Here is a 21,463-nt window from a genome sequence, read left to right on the forward strand (position 1 = left end):
AGCTCTTGATGATACTACTTACTTACTTTAATGGTGCACATGCCGTCTTCGGAACATGACCGAACGAATTGTAGATTTCGAGATTACTCTATCTTGAGCCGCCGTTTCCAAGTCGTTCTGTACACCCGCTTTGTGTGCATCCTCTTCGATTGCGCACAGCCAGCGAGTGCGAGGTCTACCCCGGAGTCGACGACCTCTCCCAGGTTCTCTGCTGAACATCACGTTAGTTACATACGTAGGCCATTCTCTCTTCCGGTATTCTTGCTACATGTCTAGCCCACTGTAGTCTGCCGTGTTTTATAAGCCTTCCAATGTCCGCATCTTTGTATACTTGGTACAGCTCATGGTTCATGAGTCTGCGCCATTCTCCATTATCTTCTTTGCCGCCGAGTATTGAGCGCAGGATTTTTCTCTCAAAAACGTCGAGTACTCGAACATCTGTTTCCTTCAACGGCCATGCTTCGTGGCCGTATAGGACAACAGGTAGTATCACCGACTTGTATAGAGCAAGTTTGGTGCGTGTGTGCAAGCTACGAGACTTCAGCTGATTACGGAGTCCATAGAAAGCCCTATTAGCAGCTGCAACACGCCTTTTTACCTCGCGGCCAATATCATTATCGCATGTCACTAGTGTTCCAAGTTATATGAACTCGTCAACAACCTCGTATTGTACCCCATCTATCTCCAGCTCGGAGCCTACATCGTTTGGGCTGCTTCTTTCTCTACCGGTCACCATGTACTTAGTCTTGGTAGAGTTTATCGTCAACCCTATTCTCGCAGTTTCTTTCTTGAAGGGCACAAAAGCCTCTTCCACAGCTCTACGATCCACACCAATAATGTCGTCCGCAAAACCAAGCAGCATGTGAGACTTATTGATGATGGTACCGTTTCTTTGCACGCCGGACCTTCGTATGGCGGCGTGTCGCCCTGCTTCAATCCATCTAACTTCACGAAAGCATCGGATGTCGTACCAGCTATCTTGACGCTTGAATTCGATCCATCGAGCGCCGCACGAATCAGTCTAATTACCTTTGTCGGAAAGACATGTTCTAACACGATCTGTCACAATTCGTTACGTTTCACTGAGTCGTACGCAGCTTTGAAATCTACAAACAGATGATGAGTCCGCAAGTTGTACTCCCGAAATTTTTCGAGAATTTGTCGCAAGGTGTACAAGGTGTACAAATTTGTCGCAAGGTCCGCCGTTGAACGTCCTTCTCGAAAGCCGCATTGGTATTCGCCGACAAAGGATTCTGCCAATGGACGCAGGCTGCTGAACAGAACTCTAAAAAGCACCTTGTAAGCGGTATTGGAGAGTGTTATGCTTCATGGTACTGTTGTTTCTCGAAGTAAAACCATTATCCTGATTTTGTGTTAATTCTTAAAAGAGGGTAAAACTTACATAAATAAGGACACCAAGAACAGTAAACACAGATGTTCTATCTGCTAATAAGGATTTTTCTATGCTCACTTCATCATTTCGAAGAGCTCAAACTCAAAAATAACTTCCAGCCATTTTCCAACTACAACATCATAAAATTCAAACCAAGAAAGACTTTTTCATTCCGTTCTGCTTCGATTCCCTACCACATTCCACATACAGATTTTCAATACAGGTTTTTGATCTCCTGATACAGATGTACAGATTTTTCTTGTGAAAAATTCAGATTTAAATGTGGCAACCCTGTAGATAGGGCGTATGATACCAGTCCGAAGGCATTTCCTCTCCTTCCCAGATCATTCCAATTACTTGGTGGAGTGCGTAGTACAGCCGCTCGCTTTCGACCCCCTACCTATTCACCAACATACTTCACGTCACGAATGAGTCAATTAACCTTTTTGGATAGATCATATTCATGAATTTCTACAGTAGAAGTCCATCTTCTTGAAATATTTTTTTTATTTAGCAGTAAAAAAAAACTTTCGAATCAAGACTTCTGAATATTTCTTTCAAGTCAGATGTTGCTGGAAAGCTGTTTTGGGAAGTCAATGAATTTCAAATACTTTTATGTTTCATGTGTACTATCAAGTTACCAAGATTAGCACGAATGCAGAAATTTTTACTCACCCCCGACCTCCAAAATCATGCCTTTGTCGATATTTTAGGATCAAATTAGTGCAAGCATCGACCCGGATCAGACTTATTTAAAAATTTGCCTACTAGCGAGTGTCCACTCTTGGCTAAATTGTCACGTTTTCTCAAACTATACCGGTTTGATAATTACTGTTTAATATACCGTTCAGATACTGTCTTGTTTTACTCTGGAAACCAGCTAAACTGCAGAAGATTCCGAAATCAACAATATCGAGTGCTCAAAACCCAAAATAAATCAGCGAAAAATTAAAACCAGGGATCGTCAGTTGCGCAACAAGGTGTTGAGGTGCCAACCCCGGCCTTTCGATCCGAAATGTGACCAGAAGGTACAACGTCAACTTTCAAACGGTGCGGAAAATCCGCATCAAGGAAGAATACAAGTCGAAAAAGCCAGTAAACATGCGAACCGGCACATGAAGCATAGTTCTGTGGCCAAACAACACGCACAGCTTTTGTACGACCGTGTTTTGACGAAATTCAAGGTCTGTACTATGATCGATGACGAAACATACGTCAAAATCGATTTTAAACAGCTTTCCGATGAAAACTTGTACATCGCAACTGGACGTGGGGATTTGGGATGCAGGGAAGAATGCCATGGTTTGGTAAACGATTTGCACTAGTGGTCTGAAACGATGACATTCGAAGTTTACATCGAAGAATGCCTGAAAGAGCATATTTTGCCGTTCATCCACAAGCTTAGGGACAAAGTCACACTCGGCCTCATTTTAGTCTTCTGCCACTAGTCCAAGGTGATTCTGGAGTGGTATACTGTCAAAAAGATCGATTTTGTTCCCAAGCTAATGAATCCTCTGAGGAAGGTTCGAGATTTCGTTCGAGCTGGAGAAATTACATACCATAGTTAGCAGCATCTTTAACTCTCGTATGTTTAGAACTTTTTATCAGAGTCAATAGGCCGGAGCCGGATTAAAAATATTGCGTAGTTCATCCGCTGCATAAATGTGTCGAAAAAAAGGTTGAATCAAGGACATTTAGGATGTTGATGGCTTGTGACATGTGACTGACTTACACTGGTATGCTGAATTTGATGTTATCGTATTCCACATAGAGCATATTTTGGTTGTTTCCAGTAATGTCGTTGGCTTTCGACTTATTATTGAACTGAATATAGACTACGTTATTCGTCTTGTTGAGTTGAAGCAAATGAACATGCTATATATCGAGATGCATTTGCTTCTTAAGCCAAGTATGGAAGATCGAATTTTACACTGTTTAAAGTCAACAGCGATTGAATTCTTTCACGATGGAAACGGCACATATTGTTGGCTAGTTCCAGGGGAGACTGGGGCTAAACCGGAAATCGACAAAAACATCTATTACAACTAGGTTTTTACCCAAGTTACCTATACCGTTGTGTAGCTTCAACCATTAGCTACAATTCCTAATTTATGATTTGGAAAAATATGCATTAGGCTGAACTGGACTATAAAATTTCACCCATAGATGAAGAACGAAAATAGTAGGGCGCCAATTCTGAAAATATCTGAATGAATGCGACGAAAATGAAACCATGCTCCAATGGACTGTCTGTTGGTGTCAATCGTGCGTTTACAATGTCAATCCATGATTCCTGGTTAATAAGATATTTTAGCAGACTGGTTTAGTCTCGTGTTCGGTTTAGTTCTGGTCTGCCCTACTTATTTAGAGATCGGCTTATTGGCTATAGCTCTTCTTCAAATCGTTTGAATCTCATTTGGCTTCAATTTACGCCTATAAGTTTTGTGTTATAGAACAACACTTATTTCAATACGTCAAATCGGACATAAGCATCGTATAGTTGAGTGTTTCCTTGCAACACCTATTCCTTCACACAGAGAAAAAAAAGTAAAAATAATCAAATTTGAGTTTCACCAGACCATGTTCGCTTGGAACGAATTCAATCTTCAGTTCAGCAACGTCATCGCACGGCATCACATTGAACATATCATGTCAATTGCATGGGTGCGCAGTGCTGCTATTTTCGTGCGCTTGATTTTGACATTTCTCTCACCTACTTGTGTGTACAAGATTTGGTGCGGACTCGCAAGAGGGTGCCATGTTCGCAAAAAAAGGAGTGAATTATTTTGTTTCAATCAATATGTTGATGAAAATAACAAATAGTTAACTTGTGCGCTCCTGTCAATTTCTTGACAACAATTTCACAGTAAATTCAATTTGAGAAATTAATTTCAAATGAACGAACTTTATATGAAGTTATCTCATCTAATTGTTTGGTTTAAAAACTAAAATGGTTTCTTTCAGACTAAGTTTCAAGTCATATTTTGATACTATTTTTATTTTTGTTTTGAAATTTTTGAAAACCAAGCTTTTGATTGATATTAGAAATGTCAACCCTTCTGTCGTGAGACGACCGGATTATTCATGTACCACAATCAAGCCCTGATATTTAAATGTGTTATACAAAAATATTATTGGTTGTCAGTACATACGCTAGAATTGTTGCATAGCTTCTAGGTATTGATATGTAGCTATAAAACGTGTACAAACTTTGTCCGCGGAAGAAAAAATGCTCTACTTTATGTGCGGGGGAAAATTGCTCTGGTATTTAAATAATAAAACAAATACGGTTTGATTAAACAGTGATCTTAGTTATGTCATTACACAAATAAGATCATGGATAAAAATAGCATATTTTTACTTGATATAATGATATAGCGGGATTAAATCAACATGGACATAACATCAATTCAACTTTACATGTAATAAATAGTTAGTTTATTTCAACAATAAAATCAGTCGGAACCATTGTAATCCATTTTTGATAATAATCCTCATTAGCTTTACATTGTAATTCACAGGTCACTCCAAACGAACAGCTGTAGCCACTCTTGTTATAGGTACTTTTACTATACACGCAGAGAAATTGAGCTTGTTTAAAATAACAAAACAGTCAGTAGATTTTAAAATATGATTTCTGTTGATTTCAAGCTACACGTAGAGAAAAAAAATTGTAAATATAACAAAATTTTGGTTTCCCGCAACGATTTTTTTTGTTAAAATAGTGACAAAAGAAAATCTGGTTTGATATAGAAAACATTGCTGCTTGTTCTTGATGTGAAGATATAGCTGGATTAAATTAACAAAGACATGGCTGATAACGTAAACTCAATTTTGGTTGACATGTAATAAATAGTTAGTTCATTTCAAAAATAAACTCAACCGGAACAAATATATATATTTCTCGTTTCGTTATACCAAAATTTTGATTCAAATCAAACAGAGATTACTGTTCATGTTGAAGGGAGAAATTGGTTTCTAACAATCATGATCTAGCTTAATCTACTAACTGTTTTGTTATTTTAAACATGCTCAACTTCTTTGCGTGTAGATCAATTGAACCAAGTTGTTTCTTCATATAAAGGTATAGCAGGATTGAGTCAACAAGGACATTGCCGATAACATTGGTTGACATGCAAAAATAAACTTAGCCTGAACAAATATATTTTTCGTATGGTTGAACAAAAATGTTGATTCAAATCAAACAGAGATCATTGTTTTTGTTGAAGGGAGAAATTGGTTTGTAACAATCATATTATAACTTGAAATGAATATAAATCAAATTTAAAAAACTACTGACTGTTTTGTTATTTTAAACATGCTCAATTTCTCTGCGTCTAGAATATGATTGTTTTGAACCAATTTCTCCCTTCTACATTAACAATTATATCTATTTGATTTGAAGACAAATTCTCATTCAGGCTATCGAAAAACTGGTTTGTTCCGGCAGATTTTATCGTTGAAATAAATCAGCCATTTATTACATGTCAACAAAAGTTGAGTTGAAGTTATTGGTAACGTATTTGTTAATTCAATCGAGTTTTACATTTATATCAAGAAAACAATTGGTTCTTTTATCTATGATCTTATTTGTGTAATGGCAACTAAGTTTATTGTTTGAATTAACCGTATCAGTTTTGTTTCTTATAAGTCAGACAATTTTGCTCCAGTGGATGATCAAAAAAGTTTGCACGTATTTTAGAAGGAAAATTTAAGTGTTTCTTTCGTTTCCTTGGGGTCTTTTAACAGTTGAAGTGTACGTATGGATAATTCGGAATATTACTAAACTTGCATTACATTACATAACACGTTTTTTACAGAAAATATTTGATGCAGGAACTTGATCGTCCCACGAAAAAAGGGCCCAACAGCTATTGAAGCAATTAACAATTTGAAAATTGATAAAAATCGAAATAAAACTAGTTCAAAAAATTACATTGAAAATTAGTATGCAAGAAATCTCTATTTAAAAATAATGACAAACAAAAATGTATGATTTTAACAAACAAAAGCGTTTGTTGAAATTTTAATTATTTTAGGTTTGAATCTTATCGTTCATTTCAACTACCAAGTTTATAAATTCAAAGAACTAATAATATTATCTTTATCTAAAGCTAGTTCATTTTAAACTTATTTTGAAAGTTAAATTTACCATGAAATTGTTTGTCAGGAAATTGACAGGAATGCGCAAGTAAACTATTTGTTATTTTTAACAAAATATTTCTTGAAACAAACCAATGCACTGAGCAAAATCAAATATTTTTTTTGTAGCTTCAAACAACAATTTTTGAAATTTCAAACCAGATTTTCTTTCGTCACTATTTCAACAAAATAAATCGTTGCGTGAAACCAAAATTTAGTTATTTTTACAATATTTTTCTCTGCGTGTACCCGTCTCGCAGGTAAAACTTTTACCGAATCGGAAAAAATAATATTTCAAACTTTATGAACGATGCCGGTAAAATGAAAACGAGTATTCTGTAATATTTTAACAGGGTTTGCTGGAATCCTGTAGTTCGTTGACAGATAAAGTAAAGTGGATTAAGTTAACAGATCGTTCAGAGAAAATAATTTTTTACAGATCGTAACCATAAAACTTTTTACTGAACATCAAAAGAGAAATACAGGACATACTGATGTTGTGGATGATCACAATTTGTTTTAAGTTCTAAGCAGTTACTTTCATTTAAACAAAAATATCTATGTCTGCACTTCTGTTATAGGGTTGTTTACGTTACCTTGGTGATCAATTTCTGTATACCATTGGCAAAACAACAGACACGTTACTTCCGCTATAGTCTCGGTGCACTCGAGCTATGTAATTTGAGTAGTATCGATCGCTGTAAGGGTGGTTATTTCCGGGTAACTTTGCAGGATTGCGGTATGCTTATGTCGTTTTCGTTTTTAAATTGCACTACACTGGTGTAGCGAAAGCTGCACTGAAACCGTTCGTTTTTACCAATTGTATTACACCAGTGCTACACTTTTTCTGCACCGATACCACTGGTGTAGCACTCATCAAAAGTTTGGTGTAGCTCTGTGAAATGGAATCGTTTATTGTAGTCAATGGTTACTGTTTATGTTTTCGTCATTTTTGTTCGTTTATTCATGCCTCAGTGTAGCACTGCACCGGTGTAGTGCAAATTAAAAACGAAAACGCCATTAGATTGCAGTTAAACGATTGTTTTTGATGATAATGACGGTGTGACAATACCATTGTTTGACTAGTCAAAATATACGTTGGGGAAATAAATGGTAAATTGAAACATTGATGAATCAGTTATTAATTTGATCTAATATCGAGCCACTACCTGCGTATTTACGATGAATCATTTTTCCTTTCATTTCAGAACATTCTTACGCGTATACACGCTTTAGTTTAGTGGCTCGATTGAGTACTATGCACTTTGCGCATGGGCAACGCGGTAGTGTACGTACGCGCCGACAGTCGGAGGCTAAAAGTTGCAGAGCCTAGAGTTAGTCCATGGCACGAGCACCGATGGAACTACCTTTCAAGCTTATTTCAAACGAATCCATAACATATCAAACCGGTTTTTGCGCCGTTCCCACGAACAAGAGACAAGAGTTCCTTTCATGCAGCGGCATTTTGAACCATTTTATGAATCAGTTCGTGTTGTGAATTCAGTCGGAACACATCGGCGCGAAGCCATCGAGCAGTGGGCACGTCACGGGGCACACCGAATTTCGCTGGTTGTTTGTGTGTGTGTATTGTGCATGGTGGAACACAAGAAAGCAATTCGCGAGTTTTAATTGTTGCCCACCTCCGCCATCCCTTGCAGTAGTGGTCTCACCAGGGTCTTTGTTCGCCAATTTACGCGTTTTCCGTTGCTCGCATAGCTCAACGATCTCTTTGCTGGTGTGCAGCAGGTATCTGGAAGATTCGTGTGCATCGTGGCATTTAACGTGTTGAGCATGCAAAAACTCCGGCTGGCATAAAGCACTTTTACTTTCTGTCTGCTCGGTAAGGTGTGTTCTTAAAAGGAAGGCTAATAGTAAATTTCGAACGACTATAGCGGGTTCGGACCAGCTGCGTTATCAAGTGTGTTGATTTATATCAGGTACAAGGTATTTCGTACGTACCAAAACCGAGATTGTTTGGAAACAGGAGTATCAACAATGGACCTCAAATATTCGATTGCATTGATTATTTTGCTTGCCATTTGTGTCAACGATAATGGGCGAATAGTTGCAAGCACAGGTAAGTCAGAATATTTCATTAAATTTCGAACATTTTACGAAAAAAAAATCCTATTTGTACGAACTACCTAGTTATCATCCAACTATCGAAATGTAGTACGACGAAAAGTGGATGGTGAATTGGGACAAGTGAGAAAGCTGATGAAAATATAGCCGATTGGTTTCAGATAGACAATTTCATTCGATGGGTTTTAGTATACCGGTTCTAATTAATATTCAGTTATGAGACTGGCTAGAAGCTGTTCGATTAGATTATAATATTTTTGGAATGTATCTATTCGGGGTTCGATTATTATTTATTATATAATAAAACAGTACAGCTAAACCTGTTTGAGACCACAGGAAACGACATCATGATAGTGAAGACCGGTGAAAACTTTTTGAAAATAGATTATGGCATTTGTGGCAAGTTATTTTATGACACAAATGTTGCCTAAAAAACGAGACCCAATTTTGGTTATCCAGAAGCATTGTAAATAAATTCTGAAAATAAATAAAAAGCGGGTTCTTCTATTCCAGGAATACTAATGAACGGAAAAATACAAAAATGTGGGTTCAAAGTGGTAAAATCCAAGACTCTGACGTTCATCCGAAACATTATCTTAAAAGACGTGGTGCACCAGTTCAATAAAAAAATGTAAAACTTGGTTCGGCGTAAAATGAAATACCGTACCGATCAACTTCATCGAGCCGTCGCGGTCCTCCGTATTTCGATGGATTTCTGAATTCAATGCGACGCTACGAGTTCTCACATACCGCGTCAATCAAACCGACTTTCTTACCGCTCGAAGCATTGAACTGATTGGTCACCCGCCGTATGGCTTTGATTTAGTCCCCATTGACTTCTTCCTATTTCCATACGTTGAACATAAATTGCATGGTTAACACCTGAAAAGACCGCTGATGCGTTAAAAACTAAAAACACAAACACATTTTTGATAAAACTCCTTTGTTTTCTATAGTTTATCTCAAAACCTATCGCGCACCCCTCCTGTGCGTTTCTCGCATGTTGGATGAATTTGACGTTATGGCAAACGATCATTATGCCAAATCCTAGTAATCTCAGATAATGTTATGCTAAATGCAATAGACAATGAAATACTCGGTAGTTCTGAAAAAAGTATTTTTTTAGCATAGGTCGCAAGTACATTCTGAAGAATCATTTAGGGGTTAGCCAAATTTTGTGCTAGGGCACATAACCGTTTTCATTATTTTTACGTTTCGTCTTTGACTTATCAGTGCAGAGCAGTTCAAATTGAACTGCTTAGTGCTAAACTCGGCAGTTCAATTTGAACCGCTAAGCAGACGTAAAGTTTCTGCTACTTACAGAACACTTTTAGTTTTGCAACGGAGTGCAATGTCTTTTCTGACGCGCCGAACGAAAACGTGTTTTCGACTATTTCTGGCCGATGCAGGTATGGTCATTTAGGGGTTAGCCAAATTTTGTGCTAGGGCACATAACCGTTTTCATTATTTTTACGTTTCGTCTTTGACTCATCAGTGCAGAGCAGTTCAAATTGAACTGCTTAGTGCTAAACTCGGCAGTTCAATTTGAACCGCTAAGCAGACGTAAAGTTTCTGCTACTTACAGAACACTTTTAGTTTTGCAACGGAGTGAATATTGAATATTGAAGAATATTTTTCTAGATTTTAGAAATTTTTAGAAGCAAGCAGTTTAAATCATACTGCCAAGTACTGTACTAGCAGTACGATTGGAACAACATAGTACAAAACTAATAAATCTATTCTAACTACCGCACACTGGGCAGGCCATCCTCAGATACTTTCTTGCAAATATTGAACTTAATATTATGCATTTCATAATTCTGTTCATATTTGGCACGGCTCATAATTCTAAAAGATAAACAAGGCATTATTTTATGTGTTTCAAAATTCAATCAATTTTTCTTTTAAAGGATTTGTGACCCTTTTTCTAGAAGGAGATACATTTTCATTGCCATCCAGCGGACGTTGCGGGGCAGTTCCTTGACAAATTGACAAATAGCATCTTCGTCATTTTATTGTCGTCGTCGTTATCGTACTGCTTAGAATGTTAAAATCCGTGTCGATTGTAGCGGGTTTGCCTTTTTTGCCTTTCTCATAAAGAAAAGCTATACAATCACTGTGAAAACCGACTTTTGGCCGAGTGTCATATACTATTCGACTCAGTTCGTGTATGTATGTACATACATGCATGTATGAATGTATGTATGTAACAAAAATATGCACTCGATTTTTTCGGAGTTGGTTGAAGCGATTTCCACAAACTTATACCGTTTTCGCTTGAGAAAACTGAAACTGATTTAGGACAGTTTGATCAAACACTTTTCACGAAGTTGTGTTTGGTTCGCACCTAGCAACGGGAGTGTGTGATATACCTTATGATCAAAAAAGAACCGGAATTTTCATTTTAAAATTCCCGCGCTTGTCCAATCGGAAAACTTTTATTCTCTCAACGTTGGCAACACTTTTATACAAATTCTGTCAAATTTTGACGCATATCGTACGATTAGTTTTTGTTAGAAGTTGAAAAATTTTCGTGTGGCGATTTTTATAATGGATGAAAATTTAGAACAACGGCTCGCCTTCGAAGCCGCATTCGGTCGATTGTTGTGCGGTTTCGACGTCATATTCGTAGATCCACACCTCATCACCAGTTATGATGCATTCGATTAATGTGGGGTCACTATCTGCGTTGGAAATCATCTCTTTGGCCACAAAAACTAATCGTACAATATGCGACAAAATTTGACAGAATGTGTATAAAAGTGTTGCCAACGTTGAGAGAATAAAAGTTTACCGATTGGACAAGCGCGGGAATTTTAAAATGAAAATTCCGGATCTTTTTTGATCATAGAGTATACAGCAGATTCGAAACTGGCTCTGAAAATCAGTTCACTGACGTTGAAACTAGGTTCGAAACTAGCTTCAAACAAACGGTTTGGCAGCAGTTTGGGTGGAAACTGGATTAGGTTTGGCACCAAGCGAAAACAACATTAGATTCAAATGAAAAGTATCGTCTTATTGCCTGCTATTGAATTTCGTCCAGATCGAACTTTCGGTTCGGGAGTAACGGAATAAATTGTTTAAAATATGAAAACGTGTTCTCGATTTTCTCAAAAACCGCCTAACCGATTTTCATGAACTTATGTCGTTTTCGCTTGATGCCAAACCTAACCCAGTTTCCACCCTAACCGCTGTCAAACCGTTTGTTTGAAGCTAGTTTCGAACCTAGTTTTAACGTTGTTGAACTGAAAATCGAGCCAGTTTCGAACCTGGTTGTTATATCAGGTTTGCTCAAACCCCCGTTGCTAAGTGCGAAATCAACACAGTTTCATGAAAAGTGTTTGTTTGATGAAACTACCCTGGGTCAGTTTCAGTTTTCTCAAGCGAAAACGACTTTAGATTCAAATCAAAAGTCCTATAGTCTCATAGCTTGCTATTGAATTTCATCCGGATCCATATTCCGATTCAATAGAAATAAAAAATAATTGCACTTGATTTTCTCAGAGAGTGCAGACTAATTTTCACAACCTTAGATGTAATTTAAAGATCTTACAAATCCATAGAACCTTCCGAATTTTATCTGGATGCGACTGCTGGTTCCGGAATTACAGGCTGATGACTAAATAAAATGTCAGGAACATGATCCTAAACAAGACACTGAAAAATCGATCGAAATCTTTTCGACTAGCCGTGAATTTCTCTGCTTGAGCAGGTGTGGTAGGAATTACCAAACACATTGATTTCTGCTATACCAGATTACAGTACTCGGTTCCGGAAATGTGACCAAATCCGGAATCACGCCAGTTTCTCAAAAACGGCTGAACCAATTTTCGTAAACTCGAATTTAATTGAAAGATATTATGATCCAATAAGTTGATCAAGAATTTTGTCAGAATCCGGTTTCGGAATTATAAGGTGAACTAAGTTTTCAATTCCACCCGTCATTCAGAGCAACAATTTAAAAAGCGGATTTTTTTTTCTAAATTAGACTCCAAATAGTTTCAATTTTTAGGTTATGTCAATAACTGGCCAATCCAATCGATTTCAGCTGTACCAGTTGCCAGTTCCCGTTTTTTTCAATAGCGTTCAAAAACTTAGAAGCATAACTTACTTGGTTTTCAAAGAGATTTTCACAAACCCAAACTCAAATGAAAAGTCCATTGGTTACATAGGCTATTATCGAGTTTTGTCTGGATCCGACTTCCGGATCCGGAACTACAAGGTGAAGCGTGTTCAAAATTTTAAACCGTTAGCTCTCTCCGGACAGTACCAGCCTAGATCCCGTGTGGAATCCGGCAGAATAAAATGAATCAAGAATAGATCCTCTGGTTTCCTGCTTCCATGTCGTAAAAGGCTACAATTTCAGGAGTTTCTTTTTTCTTTCAGTTATCAGATATTTTCAATGTTTCACTTCTGATTACTCTATTTTACTAAATTATCTCTTCATTCAACCTATCAATTTCCGTCTAGCTTCGGAGAAAAGTTTTATTTGGAATGTTTTCTTTTTCCATGTTATTGATTGTCTTTCAGGATTATAAATTGAATGATAAAAATCAATCATTGCGCAAATCCGATGATATTAAAAAGTTAACAACAAAGATAACATATATCGTTATATTGAATACATAGTAAAAAACCCTTCTTAACACTCCTAATACCAAGCCTAAAAAAGTTACGCGAAGCACCAAGCCTCAAAAAAAGTTGGAACGGTAACTTTGAGCTATCATAGCTCAGTTGTTACTTGACCAATTTCGATAATTTTTTCACCCTCGAATGTTGTGAAGTTTGTAGATTATTTTAGGTATATCATTATTGACGATCTTTTAGGAAAAACTAATGAAAATCAGATTTTTCCCGTTCCAAGTTTTTTTTCAAGCTCAAAACGTGCCCTATCTGCATTCATGCGGCACCTGCAACGCGAATTGAATATTGAAAACTTTAACTTCACCGAGTCATAACTTTGTTGTTAGTCAACCGATCTTCAAAATATGTTCACCATTGGAAAGGTACTACTTCCAGAAATAAAATGCACTGAAAAAAAAACAACTAAAAATAGGGTTGTCTACCCAAAGTTATGATGAAAATTGTAAATAGATGACCTAAGAAAAGATGAGACTTTTTACAATGATCGTAAATATCTCGAAATTCAAAGCGATGACCTATATATTTTTATACATCATTCGATTGCTAGTGATACCAGCTACAATTTTCGCTCAACTACCATTCCTGCACAATCAAAAGAAAACATTAAACAATCGATGAATTTATACATATATATGAATTTTTCATTTTTTTTTCACATGTTTGTATATAACTCAAAAATTAAAGCGATGACATGTACATTTTTTTTATTTTGAATATTGGAATCATTACCAGAATCAATGTATTGATGACCAAAATTATATATCCGTTCAAAGAATTTCAAGAAATTTGGTACAAATACAGAGAATTTCTATTATTGGGAAAATTTTGACAAAAACCTTGAAATCAAAACTTTTCAATTTTATGACATATATTTTTTTATTATTTTAGTTGGAAATTTATTATAAACAAAATTTACAGAAAAAACTGAAACTTGAATTTCACTGAAAAATTAAAATTTTTTGTAAATAACCTAAAACTCTAAAAATAGTTATATTTTTGTATTGGACAAACGATCTAAACAATTTTTATGCACAACCCAAACGCAATTGATAACTACTAAAATTCTGATTTTGTTGTAGGTTTGCCGTAGAATCTCAAAAAATAGGTAAAAGATCGGAAGTTTTAAAATTTCCGAGTTAAATTGCATTGTACAGTGGTCCGGATCCACAATTTAGGGAGACAAAAACATTTGTGGCTTAACCTTATACTTTAGAGCTGTCTTCAAAGAAATGATCAGTGAAGATAAGCCATATGTCGATGTACATGGTATTAGGGTGGCTCTTATTATTAAGGTGATCCAAAACTTATTTTCCGGATGTATTGAGATAGAGTACTGCATTCTTCGGCAAAATTGTAGATAAACTTATATCGAGCAGCTTTGCTGAGGACACCATAGTAGTATCTGCAACGGTTTTAGTGTTACAGCTATTTTTAAAGAGCAACTTAGAATGTTCCTCAAAAAATCAGATTTTTTGCTCTAGCTTTTATATTTTTCTCTTTTCGAATAGGTATCTTTGAACATCTTTTAGAGTTTGTTAAAACCAATTTTTTAATGACTAGCGTATTCAGATAGCGTTTTCTGAACCGAAGTTATGAGCAAAACTAGTTCAAAAACAGGTTATTTTTAAACTGCTATATCTAACATTGAGCAAACGAAAAAAATCCATTTCTTGTATTTGACAGAAAATATTTTCGAGCATGTTTGTAAAATAAGGCGAAGGAGATATTTTTTAAACATTTTTTAGATTATTTTTATTTATTGGGTTTTTTCATTGAAAAATATTCGCATTCTTCGGGGAATGCAGAATGGTGTCGCTTTTGTAAAATCTCCAAGGCCTCTCGCTGGTTGGAGGTTTTAGCAACCGCATTTGGGCACCTGCAGATCGTTCAGCATCCTTTCGGGGATGCAGGACGATTTATTTCTTTATGTTGTGTGCTCACCCAATTCCCAATTCCCTTCCATGTTCCGTTTATCCTTCCCTTCCCATCAGGAAGTTGATTAGAAGCTAGCGGCAAATCTCCAAATAACTAGGGGAATATGCCACTTGAGCCAATTAGTTCTGATAACATAGGTGTAGGGTTTCCGTCAGTAAAAAGCATTCAAACGAAGAGGTTGTTTTTCGAGACGAAGACAACTTTAAGCTGCAAATAGATTGGTTGGTTGTTGCTAATCGCAAAGGCTGCTGCAAAGCCAATATTCGGGGCGATTCCAGATTCATAAGTGGAACCTGAAATAGTGGAACTCACTTCACTGAGAAAGATGGCCTAACCGACTTGAGAACTGTTTCATTTTGTAGGTTACACTAGTTCATGCACTATCTTTCATGTTTTTCAAAGATCAAACAAAACTGTTTGAAGAATACATTTTTTATATGAGAATAAGAGAGATATGAGAAAGGCATCATTACACAACTAGGTGGATAAAATCAAGTTTTACTTAATTTTGTGTGATTTTTTGTGCTAAATTCAGAATTCTACTTTTTCTGAATTGTTTACTAATAGAAAATTCAAAAAATTTTCGAACTCTATACATTCCGAAATTATTCTAAGTTTGTGATATTTAAATTTTAATATTCTATCGATTATAATTGATATTGTTTAGGATAGCGGAAAATTTAAGATACATGTTTTTGTTCTTAATTGTTTGTAAAACAAAAATCAAGCAATAATTTTTTTTTAAATGTAGTTGGTTTCTTTTGCCATGGGTTAGTATATGAAATTCATATAATTTTACTTTCTATTTCTTATTGTACAGCCATTGAAATAATTTAAAATTTTCGTGTTGTCACAAAATTTATTTTATTAATAGAAACAAATTCTACGTCTCTTTGAAACAGATGAAATCAAAACGGATTCCAATATTTTCACTTTGATTTGCAGCAACGTTGGATCGCAATATATATCAGAAATTTTGAAATTTCCGATCTTCTACTGATTTTTTGAGATTTTACGGAAAACCTAAAACAAAAAAACCTAATTTGAGTAGTTATCAATTCCATTTGGGTTGTGCATAAAAATTGTCCAATACAAAAACATAGTTATTTTTAGAGTTTAGGTATATTTACCAAAATTTTTAAGATTTTCAGTGAAATCCAAGTTTCAGTTTTTTGTAAAATTTGTTCATAATAAATTTCCAACTAAAATAATAAAAAAATATATGTTATAAAATTTCAAAATTTTTATTTGTTTTTTTTTGGCAAAATTTTTCCAATAATAAAAATTTCTTGAGATTCTTTGAACCAAATTTCTTGAGATTCTTTGAACGGATATATAATTTTGATCATCAGTACATTGTTTCTGGTAATGATTCCAATATTTTAAATCAAAAAAATGTACCTGTCATCGCTTTAATTTTTGAGTTATATACAAACATGTGAAAAAAAATGAAAAATTCATATATATTTATAAATTCATCGAATGTTTGATGTTTTCTTTTGATTGTGCAGGAATGGTAGTTGAGCGAAAATTGTAGCTGGTATCACTAGCAATCGAATGATGTATAAAAATATATAGGTCATCGCTTTGAATTTCGAGATATTTACGATCATTGTAAAAAGTTTCATCTTTTCTTAGGACATCTATATACAGTTTTCATTATAACTTTGGGTAGACAACCCTATTTTTAGTTTATTTTAGTGCATTTTATTTTTGGAAGTAGTACCTTTCCAATGGTGAACAAATTTTGAAGATCGGTTGACTAACAACAAAGTTATGACTCGGTAAAGTTGAAGTATTCAATATTTTCTATGCGACGTTTAAGCCAAAGGAACGAAAATTGGGAAGCAGATAGGGCATATTGGGCGCGTGAAAAAAACTTGGAACGGAAAAAATCAAATTTTCATTGGTTTTCCTTTACCAATCGTCTGCTACAAAGTTTTGGAATCAATCTACGAACTTCACAAAATTCGAGGGTGTAAAATTTATTGAGATTCGTTGAAAAACAGCTGAGCTATAACAGCTCAAAGTTACCGTTCCAACTTTTTTTGAGGCTTGGTATTTGGAGTGTTAATCCACCTAGTGGTGTGATAATGCCTTTCTCTTCTTTCATAACAGTCTCATGAAAATATGTTTCATACTTTTATTAAATAATTTTGGATACTAATTTTGACAACAATTGATTCAGATTGATTCGAGTAGTTCACAAAAGCATGCTTCAGTGTTTATGTCACACAGTCAGCATCATTTTTCCAAACTAGTGCTTGACATTTGCGTTGCCTATTTGTATGAGAACAGTGATGCTACTCTAAAAAAAAGCCTTCTCAGTCCACTTAGTGGAATTTTCATATATCTTGAAAAATCTCCATAGGGGGGAGTACATGGAATTTTCGAAATAGAAAAAAAAATTTTGAGGCCAAAAGGCTTAGAATTGCATGAAACGTCGAGATTTAGTGTCATCTCGAAAAAAAAATATTTGAAAAAATCGACTTTTTGGGACTTAGAAAAAATATCAAAAATCAAGTCCCAGAAAGTTGATTTTTTCAAAAAAAATTTTTTTTGAGATGACACTAAATTTCGATATTTCATACAGTTTTAAGAGTTTCGGCATCAAAAAATATTTTCGATTTCAGAAATTTCATGTACTCCTATGGTGCTTTTTCAAGATCGAAAATTGTCAAACCTTTACCACCGGGCAGCACCCCTTACGCATGTCCGATTTAGCTCAAATTTTGCATGAAGGCTTTTTTCGAGGTGCTTAAACTTTTGAGCACTAGAGCTTAACGAAAATAGAGGTGATCCCAAAATTTTGGCACCCTTATACATATAAGAGCGGTAAAAATCAACGTGTTTTGTCGGTTACGTCACTTATACAATCATATCACCGGAACCAAAAGTCACAGCCATTTGGTCTTCGACTTGATCAATAGCCCGACAGTAGCTTTCAAACGAGCCCAAGTTTGTTAAAATCGGTTCAGCCATCTTTGAGAAAATTGAGCGCGTTCAAATACAACGCTTTTTGTCGGTTACGTCACTTATACAATCATATCTCCAGAACCAAAAGTCTCAGCCATTTGATCTTTGAACTTGAATAATGGCCCGACAGTAGCTTTCAAACGAGCCTAAGTTTGTTGAAATCGGTTCAGCCATCCCTGAGAAAATTGAGCGCGTTCAAATACAACGCTTTTTGTCGGTTACGTCACTTATACAATCATATCTCCGGAACCAAAAGTTTTAGCCATTTGATCTTCGAACTTAATCAATGGCCCGACAGTAGCTTTCAAACGAGCCCAAGATTGTTAAAATCGGTTCAGCCACCTCTGAGAAAATTGAGCGCGTTCAAATACAACGCTTTTTGTCGGTTACATCACTTATACAATCATATCTCCGGAACCAAAAGTCTCAGCCATTTGATCTTCGAACTTGATCAATGGCCTGACAGTAGCTTTCAAACGAGCCCAAGTTTGTTAAAATCGGTTCATCCATCTCTGAGAAAATTGAGCGCGTTCAAATATCTTCGAAAAGTGCACACACACATACACACACATACACATGCACATACACACACAGTTCCTCAAGTGAATTTCACTGACTTCGGTTAAACCGACTTTCGATTTCCGGTTCCATTATCGTTCCCCAAAGCTCTATCTATCTATGATCAATGGCCCATCAAGTTGGAAGATCAAATGGTAGTGACTTTTGGTTCCAGATATATGATGGTATATGTGACGTAACCGACAAAACACGTTGATTTTTAGCGCTCTTATACATATAAGGGTGCCAATATTTTGGGATCACCTCTAATTTTGTTAAGTTCTAGTGCTCAAAAGTTTAAGCACCTCGAAAAAAGCCTTCATGCAAAATTTGAGCTAAATCGGACATGCGTAAGGGGATAATTTGATAATTTTCGATCTTGAAAAAGCACCATAGGGGGGAGTACATGAAATTTCCAAAATCGCATAGGGGGGAGTACATGAAATTTCCAAAATAGCTTTCAAACGAGTCCCAAAAAGTCGATTTTTTCAAAAAATTTTTTTTCGAGATGACACTAAATCTCGACGTTTCATGCAATTCTAAGCCTTTTGGCATCAAAAAATTTTTTTTCGATTTCGAAAATTTCATGTAATCCCCCCCTATGGTGATTGAAGATGTATGAAAATTCCACTAAGTGGACTGAGGAGGCTTTTTTTGGATTAGCATCACTGTTCTCATACAAATAGGCAACGCAAATGTCAAGCACTAGTTTGGAAAAATGATGCTGACTGTGTGACATAAACACTGAAGCATGCTTTTGTGAGCTACTTGAATCAATCTGAATCAATTGGTGTCGAAATTAGTGTCCAAAATTATTCAATGAAGGTTTGAAATATATTTTCATGAGACTGTTATGAAAGAAGAGAAAGGCATTATCACACCACTAGGTGGATTAAGAAGGGTTTTTTAATAATTGGGATGCAATTATTCTGTTAGTTGTTCAGTTTGTTCTAGTCTAGCTTTTATGAAACGATGCATCATTCCATCAAATCTACGTGGAACATACCTACATTAGAGCAGACCCTGTCAGCTTGGAGCGATCTCAATCTTCAGTTCAGCAACGCCATCGCACGGCGTCTCATTCAACATGTCATGTCAATTGTATGGGTGCGCGGCCCTGCTATTTTGGCGCGTACGAATTTGACATTTCTCTCCCCTACTTCTATGTATGAGATTCGATGCGGACTCACCTGAGGGCGACATGCTCGCAAAAAAGGATGTTGCCAATTATTTGTTCGGGAAATGTGAGAGCTGGATATCTTGTTAATATGATGTCTTTGATTAGAGCCATTAAATATGATAATTGAGATCGTATTGGTTTATGCCGTTTTTGTTTTCAGTGGTGCAGCACCACCGGCTGCAATCGCTCGAATTTGAGTGTAATCAAGGCATCCTTTTAAGAGTCTAGAAAACGAAAACACTATACATACGTGTAAACGAGCGTGATATTTTTCAAGATGGTTTTGTAGATCTTAGTAGCTCGTTTTCAGCGAAGCGCATGGTTGATTGTAGTTAAGTCGAACTCAATATATTGTTTCTGTGTATTGTTTGATAAATTTCAATCTGTTACGACATTAACAACGCAGTTCAGAATGTGTTCTGAGTGTCTCAGTTAAACACACTGCGGACTGATAGTGTTAATTTGCTTACCACACGTAGGCACAATGTGACCGAGGCTCTGTTTGATACAGTTTCTGTAGCTCCGAGTAGAAACTGGTCAAGTGATTTCTCGTGTCTTGCACGATCGATAGACCAAAGCGAACTTTGTCGACTGGAAAAATATATCTATCGCATTTGCACAAGCGATGGATGATATTGCAATGTCAAGCATATTGAAAAATTTTGTATTGAAATTGTCGCTAAGAATTAATTAATTACATTTAATTCTATCAAAGCTGATAAGGTATTATTACAACCTATTGCAAAATTTAAATTTTTTTATCTATTTTTCCTACGGAAACTTTTTCAGGACGGAACCAAACTAATTTTTCTTTTGCAAAATACAGAATGAACCCTAAGTTCCAGTACACTAGATCACATATGATATAATTACCCTATGTCAACATTTTCAACCAGATTTTACTTAGCTTTTAGTTGGATCTTGGACAGCCATACAAATGTGCTTTCGGCATCACATCTTGGTTATGCAGGATGTGCCAATTTTTGACTTCGATGTCGAACCAATTACATGCATCGATTTGACGCCACACCTCTTTTTTGGTGGCACAGCAATTTGGTTCTGAGGCAACGTACGGCGTCGTATTGCATATGACAGAAATTTTTTCATCTCTTTTCTTCTTATACTTTTAAATCGAAAGATGAGACTGTTCTTCGGTTTTCGAAATTCTGGAAAATTTAAGCTAATGTATTTGATACAACAGCTACCATTTTAACTAATGTTTTAGGAATTAGAACTTTTGTTGATTTAAAAAGTTAGTAATTACATTTATTACTTTGATAAGTTCAATTGTTCGAAAGAATCAAGCTTAGTACGTTTGAATTTAGTCTATTAAATGCTACTATTCCATGGATATTATGGCTCATCTATGGAATAGTTGCATCTAATAGACTGTGTGTCATCAGTTTAATTTTAAGCATAATTTTAATTTGGTTTATATCGAAATGTTCCGGGTGTTACGGAGCAGTGAATTGCATTACTGTAGAATTGGTTTATTTTAACATAAAATTCGGTATTCGATAGCATGGTTAAACGGATTGAAAATGACGCATGCT

At 35.8% G+C, this 21,463-nt stretch overlaps 1 protein-coding gene across 1 annotated transcript in view; it reads left to right on the plus strand.

The window, feature by feature from the left end:
* The first annotated feature begins 7,788 nt into the window (after positions 1–7,788).
* LOC131436438 (probable chitinase 2) overlaps positions 7,789–21,463 on the plus strand; it is a 32,983-nt gene continuing 19,308 nt past the window's right edge. Inside the window, exon 1 of the mRNA XM_058605159.1 lies at positions 7,789–8,612. Within this exon, the coding sequence (XP_058461142.1) occupies positions 8,531–8,612 (82 nt within the window). The 5' untranslated portion in view covers positions 7,789–8,530. The remainder of the gene's footprint in view (positions 8,613–21,463) is intronic.

The sequence above is a fragment of the Malaya genurostris genome, chromosome 3, assembly GCF_030247185.1.
Source record: "Malaya genurostris strain Urasoe2022 chromosome 3, Malgen_1.1, whole genome shotgun sequence".
Lineage (NCBI taxonomy): Eukaryota > Metazoa > Arthropoda > Insecta > Diptera > Culicidae > Malaya > Malaya genurostris.